General features: G+C 40.3%; 1 protein-coding gene across 1 annotated transcript; it reads right to left on the bottom strand.

Annotated features, from left to right (window-relative positions):
• Positions 1-6,574: 6,574 nt before the first annotated feature.
• LSMEM1 (leucine rich single-pass membrane protein 1) lies at positions 6,575-16,468 on the bottom strand. The gene is made up of 4 exons (XM_001100040.5): positions 16,098-16,468; positions 12,488-12,619; positions 10,431-10,559; positions 6,575-7,671 (listed from the first exon to the last, which is right to left on the bottom strand). The coding sequence occupies exons 2-4, from the start codon at positions 12,612-12,614 to the stop codon at positions 7,541-7,543; spliced, it is 387 nt and encodes a 128-aa protein (XP_001100040.1). The 5' UTR covers positions 12,615-12,619; positions 16,098-16,468; the 3' UTR covers positions 6,575-7,540.
• Between the last annotated feature and the right edge of the window lie 4,302 nt (positions 16,469-20,770).

Below are 20,770 nucleotides of genomic sequence, written 5' to 3'. Positions count from 1 at the left end.
TCACCTGACTCCAAAGTCCATCTGGTGCCTGAAAATATTGGGGTAGGAAGCAAAACCAAAAACATTTTAGAGGGTCTGTTTGAGAAGACTGGATACATACAGGAGGGATGTTGAAATGAAGGGATTAGAAAGAATATCCCAAACAGAAGGGACACTATGAACAAAGACATCGTAGAAATAGCATGCTATAAAAAACCTACAAAGCAGGATTTGAGAACTATTAAAGATTTTTGACTAGGGAGGGTATAGATTTACATTTTTAAGAAGATTATTCTAATGGCCTTGTGGAATAGGACTTGAAAGAGACAATCCCAGAGTCTACGAGACCAGTGGGAAGGCTGTTGTGATCATTTGGACAAAACGCCATTATGGGCTTAAGTAGAGCACAGACGGTACGGATAGGAAGGAAGAGATGGATTTGAGAAATATTTTACAAGTTGGAAAGGGACAAATTGACTAGATAGAACATGGTCCCGGGTTAGGAATAGGAAATTGAACTAAGGACAGAGGTCAGTTCTTAAAACAAGCAGTTTACCTCGATCTGAGTCTTGAGGAAAAGCTAAAAGTTAGGGTGAAGTTGTGGGCGGTTCTGTAGAGACATCCAAAGAAACTCTCCGGATGGCTCTGTTATTCTCTCTAAAGGTAGGGTGACCAACTGTCCCGGTCTGCATGGAGCTGAGGGCTTTCCTGGGATAGCAGTTAGCTCATTGTCTGCTCAAGGAGATGTCTGCCCTCCCCTGAACCATTCCAGCTCTTATTTTCTGGGTCATACATTTGGGCGCTTAACCATGTCTTCTTTCTTATTTTGCCATTGTGTGGTAACCTTGCTTCCCCATTAGAGATAAGATCCATGAGGGATGCACGTCTACATGATGAAAGCATCAGGAGCTTAATAAATTCCTAGTGCTTCACAGGAAGATTCTTCCCGGAGGAGGCCTGAAGATAAGGTTACCTTGTGCAGACCTTCCTAAAAGTGGGATCAGAGAGCTCCCTTCTGAGAAAAATTCCTCAAATCCAAAAGAAACATCAGCCCCTTGCTAGAGCCAGCAGAAGGTCTTGTCTGGGCCTCAGACCCTGCTTTCCCCCTTCTTTCTGCAAATAAAAACATTAGCCCCTCTCATAAATCCAGTGCTTACCAAGTGCTAGATATCATTTTGTTCAATTGTCACAGCAAGTCTGTGAGATATTATTCCCATTTTATCGAAGAGCTGACCAAGGCCCAGGAAAGGTAAATAACTTAGCCAAAGTCACACAACTTGTGAGCAGCAGAGCCAGATTCAAAGGCAGGTCCTTCAATTCCAAAGTCCACAGTTTTCACCACTGTCTACGTGGCCCTCTTAGCCTGCTCATGGCCATTTCCTCCAGTTGCAGCTCCCAGTTGTTCTAGGTCAGTTGCCACCATTTGCTCTCCTTCCAATATCCCACACGTACTCTATCCTCTCACTTGCCTTCTTTCTTTCAAATGGACCTCCTTCGCTTCAAGTACCCAACTGCCACCAGGTGTCCCTCCTCTCCTATTAGTGAACACCACTTTGCTCTAATTGCAAATCAGAGGCAATGCAGGCAGCCTGGAAACTCCTCCTAGCTTAATTCATTTAAACAAATTCACGATAGTGAGCAATGTACTAACATGCTGGGGATGCCCAGACCAGAATCGAACAAAGGGTACAACACAAATACACAATTACAAGGCAAAATCTAAGAGGTTCGAATGAAGTTCTAGGCTCAAAAGAAGAGTGAATTGCATCAAGTTGGCGGGAAAACAATTCTGAAAGATTCCTTTGTGACTTCTATCAAGTAATATGGCAAGAACCTGGGTTTTCTAGCATCTCCATGGAAGGTTTTCTTTAAAAGGTCCCAGACTGAATGTCAAAGGCTGCCTTATGTCTTTCATCAGTGTTTTTCTGAGTCTATAAAAAAACTGTTTTTGAGCCTCTACATAAGTTTACAGTAATTTAGAAGCTGACCCTGACTTATGAATATTAAAGAAATTTGCTAGGTTTGGGAAGGGGACACAGAGTAGAGTTCTAATTTAGTCTGATTCTGGCAATATTGAAATCATTTTAGAGAATGAAAAATTAGACATTTTTAGCAGTGGAGAAGCCATAATTGAATTATTAACTGGTTTTCAATTGTTTGGTCTGCTCCATTTGTTCATTAAACAATAAATGCTCTGTGGCAGCAGCACTCCACATTCAGAAAGAATGTTCCTAATGAAACAAGCCTGTTACAACTCATTTCTTTAGGGATTCATGCATGAAAAATGAATCAAGTTTCAAAATTTAAAAGGGAACAGATGAGGCCAAGAAATGAAGAATTAGGATCATGACTCTCTACATTCAGGACTGCATTTTTCACAGATCATTCATTCTTTATCCACTTGGGAAGACATGAAATATCTCATGCCTGCCTCCATCTGAGAAGACTTCAAACACTGCCGCCTTGCAGGTGGGCTCTGTATTTCATGTATGGCTGCTTTCTCTCTTCTTATCCACCTTCACATCCTACTCCCCACATTGCTAGCCAAAAAGCAAATGTCTACAGAAGAATTCCCAGTTATGTTAATGTTAATACTAATCTTGAAGGGAAAAAAAAAAGGAGAAAACGAAGAAATGAAACAGAAGAAAATGCTTCCGTCAATTTCTTTCTGACCGATTATGTGACTTCTTTTGATTTCCCTGAAGTGGTGAGGGAAATTCAAGGGCAACACAAGTTTTGTCCAAATTGACTCTTTTGCGAAGACAGAAAACTTAGCTAAATTTAAGACAAATTTTATTATTTGCCATTTTAGGAGTTGCACTGTACTACATAACAGCCTATCACTGCTCACTTTAACATTTGGTTTTCTCCTCAGCTCCTGAGGAATAAATCAATCACTTGTCTCAGTTCACGGCACCTGACTGTCATTGGTTCCAACTGATTATTGAATATTTTAATATTGGTTGATTACATTTTTAATCCCACTAAATCTGAAGAGTAGAGTTGTTTCTAAGTCACTTATATGGCTAGATCAAATAAGGGACATCTGACCATCCCCAGAAGGGAATGTCAATCTTCTCCTATCACAGGGTCTAGAAAATATCTTCTGAAGAAGACTCAAGACTGTAAGTTCCCACTTAAAATGATGGGACTTGGTGGATCCTGATGTAATTGATGTGGGTGGGATCAGGCGGGGGTGAGTCTAATGTGTAGCCACTCCCTTAGGCAGAGACCCGAGCAGCACTACTTTTTTCAACCAGATCTTCCCAGGCTCTCTTGGGGCAGTATGTAGAGCAAGCCCCTTGCCTGGACTCTCCTCCGGTCCCTCACCCTTCAGGGTTCCCAGGGGCTTGCTTATACCTGCTATCAAAATAGCCCTCAACAGCCCCGTGAACTGGAACCTAAGCTCTGTGCAGTTGAGGAGGTCAAGACAAGTGGGACCGGAGGTACAGGAATGGGATGGAAATAAAGAGAAAATAAAAATGAGGGAGGGAGGAAGTGACACAGGCATGTTCTTCTGAACACATTTGGGGGTTCTTGGACAAGAGATTACTAGTGTTGCCTAAACATTGAAAATAATATCTACAGAATGGACCCCCTCTTTAATATACAATTTAAGTTCACTTAATTTTTTAGTGACTTATAAACAACACAGAGACTGAAGGGCTTTGTGTCAACTCCCTTATTCTCACCAACAGCAACATCCTCCCATGATACAGAAGAAAATGCTGAAAGTCAGGGGAATTCAGGAACATGATCAAGGCCACACTGTTACTCGTGCATAGAACCAGAATCAGAACCCAAGCTTACTCTGAATCCATTATCAGTCCAGCCACCCAAACTGAGCACCAGAATCATCACAGCAGCATTTCATAACAGGAATTTCTAGTCCCACCCCATGCCTGCTAAGTCAGAATAGCCGAGGTCACGGTCCAAGAATCAGGGTTTTTCCAGCCTCTTAAGTGATACTCGGATGGGCACACTGAGGAACTGCTATTTATGATTCATGATTACAGATTATTACTGGTTGCCTGTACATGGCTTATTTGCATGACCAGATCGGAAACCTCTTTGAAGGGACCATGCCTTCACCGCCTCTGAGACCCCTTGTAGTATCCAGCACAGGACAGCACAGCACAGCCCCACTGCTGGGCACAGTGTACATGCCTAGTACCCATTTATTAAATGGAGTTTTGTTCTGTGTTGTTTTTTCATTGCTTTTTAAAAAATCATTTTCATCCTCATAAAAAGTAGAATTACATTTCAGTAATGTTTTCCCTATGTGAAAAAAAAAAATTACTGAGAAATCTTCATCTTCACCAAATAAGTGGCTGCATGAATTCCAATAAGAACATTTTTATTTTTCCTTAAAAGAAAATACACTGCCTGACCACAGTTCTAAGGCTCTCTCTTCTTTTCATAGCTTCCTGGGGGCAAACTCATTCACAGAGGGGATAGATTACCAGTCTTTTCTGATGATTGATCTCTTTTGCTTATCCTTCTCTCCTGAATATAAATAGGGTCATTATGTTAAGCTGGAATAAAATTATTTTTATGCCCTGACTCAAGGAGAACTTGTTTCCATTAATTTTTTTTCTAAGCAATAAAATTTGTTATAAGATGATGGTTTGCACAATATATTCCAAGATACCTCAGTTAGTCCAAATGACGTGCGCACCAAGATTCTTCCCTTTTCCCCAGGTTATTTTTACCAAGAACAAAACAGTTGTTTTGTGTTATTTTCATATCTCCTTGTTGCTTTGTTCTTGCTTTGGGATTGGTGCTCATTGACAGAGTCCTGGCCAGATGACCCTGGTCTATTCCTGAGTGATAAGTGCCCTGTATCCCTTAGGTTGCAGCTCAGTGGCCTTACTAGAAGCCAGGGCCACCTAGTTCCAGGTAGCTTCAAGACCCAACAGCCTCCATGTGTCACAGCAGTGTGTGGTATGCAGAGCTGGGCCAGGCCCACCTATAGGTGGTTACCAAGACAGAAGAATTTGTGGGGCTATAAGAAGATTCTTCCAGGGTCCTCATGGCAGAATACAAAGTACACAGCATTGGGCCTAGAGTCAAAAGATAAGTGTGATCCTCCCATAATGCCTAGCAACATCAGGAAGGGCGTGCAGATAAAATCTGTTAGTAGAACAATCATCTCTCTCTCAGCCTTTTGTGAACACAGCCAAAATCCAAAGAATAGTGCAAAACTCTGTTATCTTTTCCTATCAGGACGTGTCTTGGTTCAGCTGTCCCTTCTATTCCTCTTGCTTCTCCTGGGCCTTACCTTTAGTGTCCCACTCCCTCCTCCCAGTGCACCCTGTGGGTCAAGCCCTTAGCCCAGGGCAGACAGACAGGTTCCTGGCTCCAGCGCAGGTAGGTGAATGTGGATCCTTATGTTCTTCAGACTAGATCATTTGGAAAACAACAAACCCTCCTGCTTATACTGATCACCTGTTATACTGTAACTTAACGAGTGATTTTGCTAAAAGACTCTCACACCATCATCCATGGTCAAAAGAGATCAGGGTGGCTATCATCTTAAACCATGCCACAAAAACAATTTTTGGTCCTTAGTCTCACCAATAGAGGTTTAAATGTAGCCGATTATTTCCACTATGCCACACCTACTACTTTTAACAATATCATTATAACAAATAACATTTATTTAGTCCTTTATATTTTTAAGTCCTTTATATGTATAACCTTTTTAAAGCCTCATAATACTATGAAATCGATTATCTAATTATTCTATTTTACTGAAAACAAAAAATTAAGTTAATTTCCCCAAAGTCACAATAAGTGGTGGCACCAGGATTCAAACCAGGATGTTGGATCCCCAAACCCATGTTCTTAACTGCTGTATTTAACTACCATAAGATTATCTGTAGCCAGCCAATACTTTTTAAACACGTTCAGTGGACACTGTTAATTCGTGAATCCAATACCCAGTACCGGGAGTTGTGGTGACTGACGTCTTCCAGACTGTGAGGGTCGGAGGCGTCACCACACCTCTGTCTGTGTAATACAGGCAGGACAGTACAGATCAAAAAACATTGGCTCCAAAAAGAGGAATAAAATGACACTATTTTATGTTGTAAAAACCATAAATTTCTCGGACTAAAGGTTATCACTGAGGATGAAATATATCCACTGTTTAGACAGAAAATGGAGAAAAGTATAATAAGAGCATACAGAAAGGAAAGAAATAAGTGATTTTCTCAAAGAATTGTTGCATCAGATCATCAGTTTCTGAAACAACTTTACAATAAATCGTGATAACAATGATTTTTGCCATACTCTATCAATAGGTCAAAAAAGATTTTCCAGTAATTGCAAATTTCTCATTTTAACAATGTTCTGCATGATAGCTACCAATTTTAAGAAAAAGAGTATCAAAACAAATGGTTTTTGAGTGCAAAACTGGATAAGCAAAATGTGTTGTGTTTATTTCATTAACTATTTAGTGTTATAAAGTGAATGTTTAATATCCTAGTAAACCCAAATGTTTTTGATCAACCCAAAATGATAAAATCATAATACATTCTTCATGACTGGTAGAATATTTTTATATTAAATAAAAGATTTTCTAAGACTCATATGCTTTTTAAACTCATTTATTTCACACTGTATCTTATGTCATATGCTGTGTGTCTTACTTTCGTTGCTGGAACTAATGCAGGTTCCAAATATTCTAATTACATAATTTCCTAGTGTAATTTAGCAAAGGCCACAAACCTACCAGATTTCTTCCAAATCAATCAGCAGGGTACCAAAGGGGTTTTTTCATGAGAAACAAAGTAAACGAAGCTTATATAATTACATATAACTGTCCATCTCCTTTCTTTATCCTGCACTCTTATGGAAGCTCCTCTAGAGTAGAGTGATTCGCACAGAGTAGGAGCTTAATAAACATTAGTTGAATTAATTAGGCTTTCCCTTTCAACCTCCAACCCTACATAACCAGGTCCAATGCCATAACTACTGCTCATGTTTTCACCAGCAAACACTAGACAGCAACTAGCTCTGGGGCCCACCCATTGCTGTCCCTGGGGAAATAGAGTTAAATTCTAATCACCTGAGCAGAATCCATCTTATTGAAAAGAGTAATCACCTGGTTCCCTTCAACATATAAAACTCAATGAATTTCTCAGGCTTTCCCAGGCATCTGTAAAGGTGCATGAGATGTCATGAACTTCACTGACACCGTGAATTTGTTCTGGTAGCAAAGCTCCTTCGGTAAGAACCTGTATGTACGTAGTCAAGTTCTCTTGCCTTTTGTTGATTCTCCTCCCTGCTAGCCACCCACCCTTAACCCCATTAAAGATGAAGTGTCCTACCATAAAAGGGGGCTGAGACAAGTTCACCCCTTTTTAGTTGCTATTCCCATACCCACTTGCCTTGGGGTTGATCCCATCTTGCTGCAGAAAGTGGGCCCCAGGGGTGGGTTCCCTGACCAGATCATCTGTTGCCTGAAGAAGTGCAGTTTCTCAGTTCCTAAACCTGTACACTCCCAGGAAAGTAAGAAGCTCAAGGTGTTAGCAGTTGCTCTCAGAAAATAATTTCTTTAGTTTTGTTCAGAGTCCAATTGGTTGAGTCGCTTTACAATCATATTGTTTATTCTCTTAAGATCATCTATGTCTTTTCCTTCAGCTGTTAGTCTTCTTGACACATCATCCATCTTGTTTCCAGTTTGAACTTCAAAACAGAAAACAGACTGTGTTACATTGGTTTCCACTGTGTTCCACTGAAATTCATCAGAGCCCCGCACTGGTGCTCAGCTGATGCTGAAAGACACTCTTGGCAAATCCCCTGTTCCCATATCCATGCATGCCAGAAGCCCAGGAGAGAAACCGGTAAAGACTGAAGTTTCCTAGCCAGTGAATTGTTTTTTACAACCTCTTGGTGCCAGCCTAGGCTACCTTTGGCAACTTCACACCAATTATGGATAAAAAAGACCTTGCTGTGAGCAACCAGAGGAAACTGTCGGCATGTTTGATTATCCTCCCAGACGTGATTGCTGTACTGCTTCATTTTGAGACCCATTCTCAGAAAAAGGTTTTCACTCCTTATTTGAGAAATTACATTCTTTGGGTTCCAGCCTATTTTGACCTAAGTCTGCTTGTTCTGAATTACCGGCCCAAAATGATTGTGTAATCATTCCCCCTCAGACCACCCATTAGAATGGAAAAACAATATTTTCCAAATACACAAGATCTTTGGAAATAAGATACAGAATGGAACACTTTGAGGTTGCTTATCAGAGTTAAATTTTCTAAGATGGCTAGAGGAAAGATTTAAGATAATAAACTTAATGTATCTAACACAGAGCAATTGTCCAATAAAAAGATACTCTTCTTTATTCACCTGATCTTTCTGTTTCTCACTTAATATGACTTTGTCTTCAATAAAAAAACACTCAAGGCAAATATAAAATATGCTATTCATACAAGTGGAACATAGTGATGTTGATAAAGTACATAGTCTTTGATGTCAAGTGGAGTGTCCTTGAGCCCCAATTTGCCACTTATTAGCAACATGACCTTGGGCACATTAATAGATCTCTCTAAACCTCAGTTTCAGCATTCATAAAACCAAAATAATAATGGAATTGGCCGGGTGCGGTGGCTCACACCTGTAATCCCAGCACTTTGAGAGGCCAAGGCGGGAGGATCAGCTGAAGTCAGGAGTTCGAGACCAGCCTGGCCAACATGGTGGAACCCCATCTCTACTAAAAATACAAAAATTAGCTGGGCATGGTGGCTCACACCTGTAGTCCCAGCTACTTGGGAGGCCGAGGCAGGAGAATCACTTGAACCTGGGAGGTGGCATTGCAGTGAGCTGAGATGACACCACTGCACTCCAGCCTGGGCAACAGAGTAAGATTTCATCTTAAAATAATAATAATAATAATGGACTCTACACTACAGAGTTGTCACGAGGTTGTGAACAAAGAGGTATCAAGGGCTTAGCACAGTGTCTGGGACAGAGTAATGACTCAATATATAGCATTTGGTATTATTTCCCTCAATCTTGCTACTTATCTCACAGAAAAAGAGAATTTGGCGGGGTGGGGAGGTGTTTATATGTCTGTAGACATACCTAAAATTTCCTAACAGTTTAACTTGGTTATTACCCCCAGGCGGGTGTGGTAGAATGACATGGCCAGCATTAATTTATGTTGGAGTAACGGTTCAGAATACTAGCCCATGTGCTCTTTCTGGCATTGCTGGTTCAGTAGCCAAGCCTCCCCTAACTGATCATCAGATGCAAGTTTGCAACTATTGTAAAAATAGTTCACATGTTAGCTTCTAAATGCAAAAGGGCATCAGCCAGGTGCAAGAGAAGCAATTAAACATGACCCCTCCCTCCCAGTCCCTTTTTCTCCAGAGGCTAAAGACGTTCAAGCTGCAAGGAGGGAGGAGTCTTCGGGGGAGGAAATGGGATTGGAAGTGGTGAAAGGGTCATCATGAACTCTGCCCACCTGTCTCCTCTCATCGTCATCACCACCTCTGCCTCCTCTAATCCTGAATGAGATTAAATTAGAGCCCTTCCAAAAGCTATAAAGCACTCAGGGGTGGAAGAAATGACGGTGCAGTACACCCAGGCAAAAAGGTATCAAAGATGACACCTTCCCTTAGGCTCCATCTACTCTTAAGTCATCTGGAAGAGAATTAAAATAATTCCAGATGAGAGGGGAAACTTGTGGGCTCCGTGGGAAGAGGCAATGCTCAGAACGGGGCGACAGCACCACAGGTGGACAGCACCCTTCCCACATCCAAGGCAGAGAGGGTGGCGGTGCTGGAGGCTTGAAGGATCCTTGACTGAGAAGCTGAGGTGGGGAAGTCTGAGTCACCACTCAAGGTCACAACATGCATGGCCCAGGCCAGGAGCAGACAAAGCAGGTTATATTAGGAGCAGGTTGCCTGAACACGATCAAATTGGAAAGAAGCCATATTTATACATCTCCAACACTGTCTCTGGGGCCTCGTACAAGCCCTCAAGTGCTTCTCATTGATGTCTAGGATGATATGCAAGTGAGAAAACCTGGGAGCGAGTTCAGTTCAAAACCTCAATGTGACTATGAGATCTGAATTTATAGATCTGAATTTAGTGGAGAAATCTAGGCACTGGATAAAGTAAAGCTAGAATCAACCAGAATAAGTTGCCTTCCATTGGGCAGCTAGAGTCTCCAAGTGAGAAATTAAAGTGCTATAGAATTATTCAACATACACATTCATGGACTTCTGGCACTGTGGGCTTCTGCAGTGGGTTTGTGCCCAAGGGACCCTGTCCTCAGCCAGCAGGGTTCACTCGAGGCATTCCTTCTTCTTTCAATGTAAGCATTGACCACCGGGAAGTATTGACTGGAGGGTGCAAACTCTGCAGGAGCAAAGTCAGCCAGCTATGAATAAATGCATACAAGCAATAAAAAAGAAACCTGTGGTGGTACTTACCTATTAGAAATATCACGAAAAAAACCAGTGCCAGGCTGACAATTAGCACAATTAGCAGCCCCACAAAAAACAGACTCCGGCTTCCATTTCCTGAGTTTGTGCCAAGGACTGGGATTTTGTCCTCTAGAGCTAATACGAAACAAACAAAAAACAAGGACAAAAACTGCTCAGCATACAACTTGTCAGCAGAACTGAACAGTACCCCACTGTTAGACCATGAGTAATGGATACACCCAGTTTCTCTCTGACAAGCCTAGAAAGTGACTTCCGTTTTAGGAATGTCTTTGGGCAGAGAGAAATCTGTGAATTATTTACCTTCTTCTCTATTGGTATTCAAGGAATAAGCAGGGTTAAGCTATCTCCTTAGACCTGTTTGGAAAGTTCTTTGAAGACTGTCTTAACACTGAAATAGCAGAACATGAATTTTTGTGTGTGGGGGGAGGGAATATAGAAGTTAAAGGCTAAGAGTGATAGAAGTTCTATTACCCTTTCCCAAAGTAACCCAGGAGTAAAACAGAACTGGGTGTGGGACACCTATGCCGGGTGGAAGACTCAATTGAATGCTCTGGGATATCTCCCTGGAAACTTCTTTTATTATAGGAATAATCAGTTAAGCCTACATCCATTTAAACAAAAACGGCCCTGACCTATTTTGGTTTCTTTTTTTTTTTTTTTTTTTTAATTTTATTTATTTACTTATTTATTTATTTTTATTATACTTTAAGTTCTAGGGTACATGTGCACAACGTGCAGGTTTGTTACATATGTATACATGTGCCATGTTAGTGTGCTGCCCCCATTAACTCATCATTTACATTAGGTATATCTCCTAATGCTATCCCCCCGCCTCCCCCACAATAGGACCCGGTGTGTGATGTTCCCCTTCCTGTGTCCAAGTGATCTTATTGTTCTCTTAAAGCTGTCTTCTGGATGGATATGCCTTGGAAGCAAGGTTCTTTTAAATGCTTTGCAGTTGAACTGAGAATGCAGTTACATTTTATCAACAGCTTGGTTCACTCAAACCAAGAATTGTCTGCATTTGATCACCGTTTTTGCAGGGTCTGCTTGCCTAATAACACCCAGATTAAATTGAATAAGCAACACAGAAACCTGGGGTAGTGGAGATCATCGGATTACTTTTTGCATACTCTCCTACGTTGAATTGGTCCCACTCACTGTGCCACGTGATTATGGACAGATGGGTGGCTTATGTCCCATGCCTTGTAAGTACATCCTATGCCATACCCTTCAGTTACTTTTGCTTCCTAATCAAAGTAACAGTGTAGGCTGATACCCAAACTTCTACTTCTGTTGAGACTGACTGCAATAAAAACAGTTGAAAATTTGAACTTATTAAAATGAAGAAAAAAGGAGGAATTTAGAAAGGATTTAGACAGGAAATGATAGATACAACATTGGAACAATAAGTTTAGAGTGTATATGAAACAAATGGCAAGTGAGCAATTAACACTGGTGTATGAATGTCAGCGTTTAAGCTAGAAAAGATGGCGCTCAGAGTGATCTGACAGAGCTCATTTATAATATTTAGGAGGCAAGATACACATTTAATATTTAGCAGATGTTATTTTGCTTCCCCCACCCGCTTTGTCCAACCCTTAATTGCGCAAGTTGTAATTTGTAAGTAGAAAATGCTCTGGATTGCGCATTCTCTTGGCAAATCTGCTATAAAACAACACTCTTGTGGGAAGCGGTCCCCATCGGTAACCGAGCCATGGTCACTGGGAGAGGGATGAGCGAGCCTCCAGGAGTCCAGCTTTGCAGGCTCCACCCCTTTCCAGAGATCTGAGGCCCCAGGATCTCAGAATATTTGAAGTCAAGAGTTCAAATCTTGTGTTGGAGCCAAGAAAGCCCATAATCCTGTCAAGTGTTCAGAAAACAGAAGCAAAACTTCCCTAACAGCAATTAACATTTCCAGTGCCAACCTCTTCCTAATGCCCACTCCACCCCCACCACATCCACACATCCAGTCAGCAGTGGCTATTTTTAGGTAGCCTAGAAGCTAGGAAGGGCTGCTCTGCCTTCCCCAGCACACATACGGAACAGATGCTGCGATCCGGCTGGACAGAGGTTTAATTTGTTTAAGTCATTTATGGAATCCACCACATAAAGCTTTCCATCTTCCTGAATGCCACAAGAACCAGCGTCCTGGGAAGAATGAGTCATTGTCCCTGGAAGAAAATGCTGACGTTAAAAACAAGAGGTTGGGCTTGTGAACTCAACTTCACAAGAAGCACAGCCATCAGGAAGCCATACGGGCCTATGAAGAACCACCCACAAATACTATTTTCAGCTAAGGGTCTACAGAACTTGGCTTATCCAGAAAAAAAAAATATTTCCTTCTGTGGACCACTTTGTAATCGTTCTTTTTGCTTTGCTTGCCAGGAAGCTCACAGTCAAATGTGTGGCCCAATTTTAAGAATTGTACATCCGTGTACACCCTGCTTCTCTGCAAACGCTCTTTTCTCCTCCTCAGATTTCTCAGCTCTGCCTATACTTTCCCTGGATCTGTTTTTTGTTTTGTAACTGATTTTTAAATTTTTCTCTTTTATTACATTGTTCATATTCTGGTGAGATGCCTCAAATCCCCTTTGTGCAAGAAGACTAGGTACACAAAATTAAGCTAGTCAGCAGTGGCCATAAAACATTCTGAAAGAAGAGAATATTACCATGAACCATTCTAATTGCAGGAGGCTTTAATAGAAAATTGCAATTTTTATAGCTTTCCTCCATATGGCATATAAGTCCTTCCCTTCACACATTTCCTTTAGCCATAAGATGCTGACTGTGAGTCCCCAGGACAACAATCTTAGCAAACTTAGATGCTATAGAGAGAAATCCTGCTAGACTTCAGGACCTCCAAGATCTCTTCCACCTGGGTTTCCCTTAGACTGAGGTCACTTATGTAATAAATAGCTTGAGGTTTATTAAATATTAAAAGTAATATTCTCTAATGACAGCACAACTGCAAGCAACACTGAAAAGCCTGGTGAGTTTAAAAGGTTTACGTGGAGATGTATCTCTAGCACAACAGAGAACTTGTGGCCATTTAATTATGTGAAAAGAAGGCTCTAGGAAGACAAATTTCAATTACTATAAAAGCTTTTCCTTTCATGGTTATCGAGTCTAATCATGATAGAGGACTTTTCGATCTAGAAATGGTGTTAGATGTGCTTTAGCCCCCATCCTTTCCGCAAATGAGGAAATGGAAGCTCGGCGAGGTCAATGCCCAGGATCACACATTTGCCTGGTAGCAGAGCTGGAATCAGGCCTTCTGCTCAGTGTTCACTAAGTCTTGCTTTGTGCTACTTTTCTTTTCTATATCCCTTCCTAATCCTGCCTCAAGACTCAGCTCAAACATCACTTCCCCTAAGAAGACAGAACAAACCTGTCTTTCCTTTTGCCTTTGTTGGATTCTTTACATTCTTCTATCAGAACATCTATAGTATTTTATTGCACTTATTTGCTTACATCTTTGATTTCCCCGGATAGACTGAAAACTCCTTAGAGTAGGGACCAATCCTATTCTTCAAATTCCCAGTGCCAGGTTTAGAAGTTAGTGACTTACGTTAAGATGGAACACCTGAAATGTTTATTTAGGATTTAAATCTCACCATTTTCAAAAGAATTGGAGGCAGTTAATAATAAGTACATGAACAGAAATAAGATTGAGGATAAAAATCCTCATGTAATGTCTATCTGGACTCTATAAAGTCAATGCGATAAACATGGTGCCTGTGCATATTTGACAACACACTGTGTACTTCCTGTTATTGCAAAAATTTCCTTTAAAACTCAACTACAGAATGAAGAGAAATATAGAGTTGGGAGAAACCAAATTCAGAAAAAAATTAAAAAAGTATACACCTAAAGAAGATATGGGGGAAAAAGTATCAGACATTTACTGAGCAACTTAAACTATAGTCTAAAATATTTAAAAAACAAACAAACTCCAGCAGTTTCCCAGTAATACCTAAAACTACTGGTACTTGTGAAAAATATGCTACCAGAACCTTAGCTAAGAAAGTGAGCTCAAAAAGTCGTGGACTAAAATATTTTTTAGAGTTAAAGCTAAAAAAGTATGTTTCACTTATCCTGAAATTTTAATTAATAAGAACAAACAATTCCCTGAGTTGTTTTCAGATAAGGTACTACCGTAGCACTTTATTGATATTACTGAATTCCAAATATACTTCATAGAGCATTCCTATGACTTGATATGACAATTTTAAAAAATTAAAAAGCAGCAGCAAATAGAGTAAAAAGGCCTTAGAATCTTATCCTTTTGCAGATAAATCCAAGGCCCCAAAATATTCACTCACGCATAGTCACAGATTTTAAAACAATTCTTTAAATGTGTTTTATATTTTATCATTTATTTATACTAATATTTGACAAAACAGTAATATTTGACCAGGAAAAAAAGTTTTATGTGCCACATCACAGGACCATTGTTCCACACACAGCTTCTATTTTAGGTGTGGTAACTGAAGCATGGTTCATTTTTGGATCTCTGACTTAATAGCCTTGAGCCTTAGCTTCCCCTTCAGGAATGTATCTGCTGTTGCTTAAGTTTCATACTGAGGCTTAATTAATGTTTACAAAATAGAGACCTAGCTAAAAAATCACAGCCACAAAAACTGACTTTAAGAGTACAGCTAATAAAATCTCCAAATTACTGGCCTTGCTATCTACTCAAAAGGTGACTCCAAAAAAACTAAGACAGCAACCTAGTGAGCCATGATGTGCTCTGAAAGAAAATGTCTTCTTTAGAGTGAAGTCACAATGTAAATATATGCTATTCCAATATTTTTTTTTACTGAACTGCAACATGCAAGTGGAAAAATAAAGAACTAGCACAGAAAACTGAGCTGGGTGCTGTTCCAGGGCTCCAAGGGCCTGCAGATGACTTGCAAATGACTCATGAGTCTGCTAGTAAATGGATACAAGGTCACATGGCCCTAAAACCAGGCCCCACAGCTGTTTGACACCCAGTAGTTGCTATCTTTGGCATCTCCAAATGAGGGCATCTAGGAACAACCAGCAAGCCTGGAGAAGCCAGTGTTACTAGCTATTCTTCATCACACTAACTTGACCCTCCTTTTCAACTCCAGTGTGCAAATTTCTTATTCACCAAGATTGGCTAAAGCAGAATCCCTTTAACAGAACCCTTTCTTATACCTTGACTGGAAACATGTAAGTAATTTCATTTTCCTCTGGTTTAGATCACTGCTAATAGTTGATTTTTTTTTGTCATTTAAGTATTATTTTGCTATTTACAAATAAATATTCCGACAAATAAAGATAATTGTCTATGAAAAATTGCCTTGTGCTTTATTTTTTTAACCACAGGTGCTTGGTATCAAACCATAGAAATAACTCACACCAGTATTGCTTGACACAAAATCAGAATAGTTATAATAGGGCATAATTCAAAGCTAATAAGCAGTTTTATTGAATAAGTCATGGTAATTTGTTCTTTAATTTCATTTCCGAGTCAATGCCTCTTCATGTTCAGGAATTAATTTTTAAAATCAAGTCTAAATCATTTCTATCAAAATTGAAAAACACAGCACATGCAACAAAAACTTCCCAGACTCAATAATACTAATTCAGTCTCAGTAGAGTAATAGCATGCAAGTTACTTACAAAAATGTGAGCTTTGACTGCTAGGTTACCAGAAAAACAAAACAAACAAACAAAAACTAATTGTTCAGAAGCAACTACAACAAAATATTTCTACAAATTCTGTAGTTCTCTCTTTGCCTTTCTTCAGCATACAGGTGCTCCTATGAGGCCCATAAGCCCCGGTATGAAACTGTTGGTCTATATTTAGTCTTAATTTAGCCAAGCAGTGTAAGATTCCAAATCCTGACTTTTTTCATAATGTCTAAGGTTTTTAGTAAACATATTACTAAAACTATGCTTTAAAAAGAAAACAACAAAAAAACACCATGTCCTGATTTAGTTGGTAACTGATGAGGTTTTTATTGGATTGAAGTTACCGTCCTTATTTGGCTGAAGCAACTGTGTAAGCTGACACCACCTTTACAGCACTCCTGCCATGGTATGTTTCCATATATAAATATCCTGTAGCAGGCAGAAGCTGCCACTATGATGACTGACTTGCAAACACTCCAGACAAACCAGAGAACTGCAATAAACAGGGACAGAATATGATTATGACATCATAACAAGGATGATGGCAGGTCAGAGGCCTAGTGCTTCCAGTAGCTACAAAAAGCGATTTTGAGTGGGAGATTTCATGGCTACAGACCCACCGCAGGTGAAGGAAGCACTCCATCTCATCAGCCGCCTTTCCTTTACAAAGGCTTTATTCTGTGAGTGTTTGCACATCCTCCCTTCTCAGGAATATCAGCCTTCCATTTATGTGGTTCCCTCACATACATGCCGAGGAGCTTCTGCCCTCTGCTGTACATAAAAGATGCTACAGTGATGAGGAGACCAACTATCCCAGCAGGATACTAACAGTGAGGTTGTACACAGCTGTGCAATCCTTTATCATCCTCACTTCCATTGCCATGGCTTGATGGACATTATTCATCTTTGAAACATTTTTCATGTCAGTGAGAAAATGTGTTCCACAAAATTTTCTTTGAGTTGGAGTCTTGCTCTGTCACCCAGGCCGGAGTGCAGGGGCATGATCCCAGCTTACTGCAACCTCTGCCTCTGGATGCTCCTGCCTCAGCCTCCTGAGTAGCTGGGATTACAGGCATGTGCCACCGTGCTAATTTTTTTTATTTTTAGTAGAGATGGGGTTTCACCGTGTTGGTCAGGCTAGTCTTGAACTCCTGACTTCAAGTGATCCACCCACCTTAGCCTCCCAAAGTGCTGGGATTACAAGCATGAGCCACCACGCCCAGTCCAAAATTTTCTTTACACCTATATCCCATACGGACTTCACTCTGCTTTGGGGGAGGAGGAATGTCATTTTTTTCCCCCTTCACACTACCTAGTCTAAGAGGGAATGTCATTTTCTCAAGCCTCATCTGTACCCAAAGACCAATTCTTGGATGAAGACAATATAACTAGTAACTTTTCTCAGAAACATATTATACGTTAAAAAGCTATGTCATATTTCTCTGAATAATGAAAATGTTCATGTTAGCTCTTATCATGCTGATTTTAAGAAATCTCCCAACTACCTGATCTGCCTTAAGCCATCTATCCTTCGAAGATACAACAGAAGTAACCACCTCATGTTGGGGCATTTACTACTTTTCCTCTCTCCTGTAATCTTCTAACTTTGTGGAATATTAACCTCCCTTGAAGGGGGAAGAACATGGAGACTAAGGAATTTAACTGTTGAGGGATACACTGATTGTAAGTGGCAGAGATGAGATGTAAACCCAAACCTCGCATTCAAGTTTGAATTCAACTATACACCAGTGAGGGGGATAAGACTGTCTCTAGACCAGTTAGACTTCTGGAGAGCCACTTAAGAACAAAGCAAGACAACCTACTTCATTTTAACTATAATGTACCTGCAAGGCCACCTTTAAGAAGAGTTTTGGGGCCAAGCACGGTGACTCACGCCTGTAATCCCAGAACTTTGGGAGGCTGAGACAGGCAGATTACCTGAGGTCGGGAGTTAGAGACCAACCTGACCAACATGGAGAAACCCTGTCTCTACTAAAAATACAAAATTAGCTGGGTTTGGTGGCACTTGCCTGTAATCCCAGGTACTCAGGAGGCTGAGGCAGGAGATTATACCATTGGACTCCAGCCTGGGCAACAAGAACGAAACTTCATCTCAAAAAAAAAGTTTTGGTTCACAAAAAGAAATATTCTCACACGAAGTGTCTAATCTAGGGACATTCTCAAGCATTTGCTTTTTCTTTCATATATTACATCTCAGGTATCTAAATTCACTTCCAGGAAATTTAGTACCCATCAAAGAGAAGTCACAGACAATGAATACTTCAAAATGCTTGAGCCTCAAAATAACGAAAGTAGACAAAATTAATCAAGAATCAAGCAATGAACAACTAGTCTTATCACACAGCATTTTTCTACTTTCAAAAAAACACAAGCTTTTTTTTTTTTTTTTTTTTGAGACGGAGTCTTGCTCTGTAGCCCGGGCTGGAGTGCAGTGGCCGGATCTCAGCTCACTGCAAGCTCCGCCTCCCGGGTTTAGGCCATTCTCCTGCCTCAGCCTCCGGAGTAGCTGGGACTACAGGCGCCCGCCACCTTGCCCAGCTAGTTTTTTGTATTTTTAGTAGAGACGGGGTTTCACGGTGTTAGCCAGGATGGTCTCGATCTCCTGACCTCGTGATCCGCCTGTCTCGGCCTCCCAAAGTGCTGGGATTACAGGCTTGAGCCACCGCGCCCAGCCTAACACAAGCATTCTTACACACTGAACACCCAGCCATCCTTGTCTAGCAGTTACAAGTTTCATAAAGTCACCTGCATATAAACTCAACATGCAAATGAACACTCTATACCTTCTTCCTCCCAAAAGCCCAGTAAAAAAGCAGGAGTACAAATTACAAACCAGAAAAATTAAAATAGGAAGAAACAATACAGAAGAGCTCAACAAATGTATTGAACATGGTAAGAAGAGTGGTATCTGCCTTAGCAGGGCTATCACTGATGAGTGGCAGTGGGACTGACTCTGCAGAATTCAGGGAGGCCTAGGATTTAGAGGCAAGAGTGAAGCGTGGAGCTACACAGAGACAAGTAATTTAATGCTAGCCAAAAATAAAATGCAGTACAAATTGGAAAATTGTCTTAGAGAAATATCCCAGACAGAAAAAAAAAAAAAAAAAATACAGCCCAAGATTCAATTTGGGAGCTCCACTATGTCATAGTGTTCCAGAACAAAGAAAATGAGGAAGGGGAGAGATCAAGAACTTAATATTTTCCAGGTTGCCAAACCCATCAAAGAACAGTATCATGCAATTTTAGAACACGAGAAACAAAGAGATTCTGAGAAAACAAAGAAACAAAAATAAAAACTGCATCAGATGTCTCAAGATTTTGCAAATTAGAATAGAGCAATGCCTTCAAAATTCTAAATTTGATTACACTTGTCAAAATTTTCAAAAATTCCAAATTTGCTTTTCCACCTAGAATTTCTTATACCATGCAAACCATCTTTCAGAAATATGAAGTCACTAAATAACTGACTGATCTCTCACGCACTCATTCCCAAGTAACTACTGAAAGAAGTGTTCCATGTTAACAAAGAAGTAAATTAAGACACGGGATCCAGAAAATGAGGGATCCAATTCAAGAGAAAGAAAAACAAATCCTCACGATAGTGCTGTCTCCGGAAAACTGCTGTACAACTGGATGAGAGAAATTAGTCTAGATTGAAACAAGTACAGAATCAAGAAAAGTTGTAACAAATTTATTTGGGACTGTTTGCGAAGAATCAATGATATGCATAAAAAGCCAAAAAATAAGACAATTAACTCCAAGACAAAATGTTGTATGAGAATGAAAATGTAAGCACATTAAACTAGTTCATGAGTGAACATACAAGTATGATCACAGTTATGCAAACAAGTACATGATCTAATCAAAATATTAGAAGGATGTGAAAGGATAAAAGAAATTTTCACCTGTCTTAATAGTAAGTTGACAAATGCCTAAAAAATAAATGGCTGTATAATCATATTATTTAGAAAACTAAAACCAAAAACTGAAGGCTGAAAAAACCGAGTCAGAAAAAACTGAAGGCTGAGTATCTCCCAGGATGGGACTGAGGAATGGGAAAGGATGGAGCAAGGGGGTTTCCGTATTAGCCTTGAAGTACCATTAAACTATGTTCAGGCTGGGTACAGTGGCTCATGCCTGTAATCCCAACACTTTGGGAGACCAAGACAGGTGGATCACTTGAGGTCAGGAGTTTGAGACCAGCCTGGCCAAGATGGTGAAACCCCATCACGACTAAAAATATAAATTAGCCAGGTGTGGGGGAATACACCTGTAATCCCAGCAACTCAGGAGGCAGAGGTTACAGTGAGCAAAGATTGTGCTACCGCACTCCAGCCTAGGCAACAGAGCGAGGCTCTGTCTCAAAAACCAACAAAAACCTATGTTCATGTAACAGTTCAATAAAAATTCATTTTTATTTATAATTACATATACAGACATATATGCAATTGAATATTTAGAAGAAACTATACCATTTGCAATCTCTTTTCCATGGTTCTAACCTACTTGGAATATAACCAAGTGACAACATACAAACAAGTTCTAGATTCTAAACCTGTTTTCCACTGTACTGTAACTGGGGGATGGAACTCAGCAACAGTGACTCCATACGACAGCAAATGATTTTCACCTAGAGGGAG

The sequence above is a fragment of the Macaca mulatta genome, chromosome 3, assembly GCF_049350105.2.
Source record: "Macaca mulatta isolate MMU2019108-1 chromosome 3, T2T-MMU8v2.0, whole genome shotgun sequence".
Classification (NCBI taxonomy): Eukaryota; Metazoa; Chordata; class Mammalia; order Primates; family Cercopithecidae; genus Macaca; species Macaca mulatta.
The sequence above is the reverse complement of the archived record's forward strand: the minus strand, read 5'-3'. Positions and strand labels throughout refer to the sequence as shown.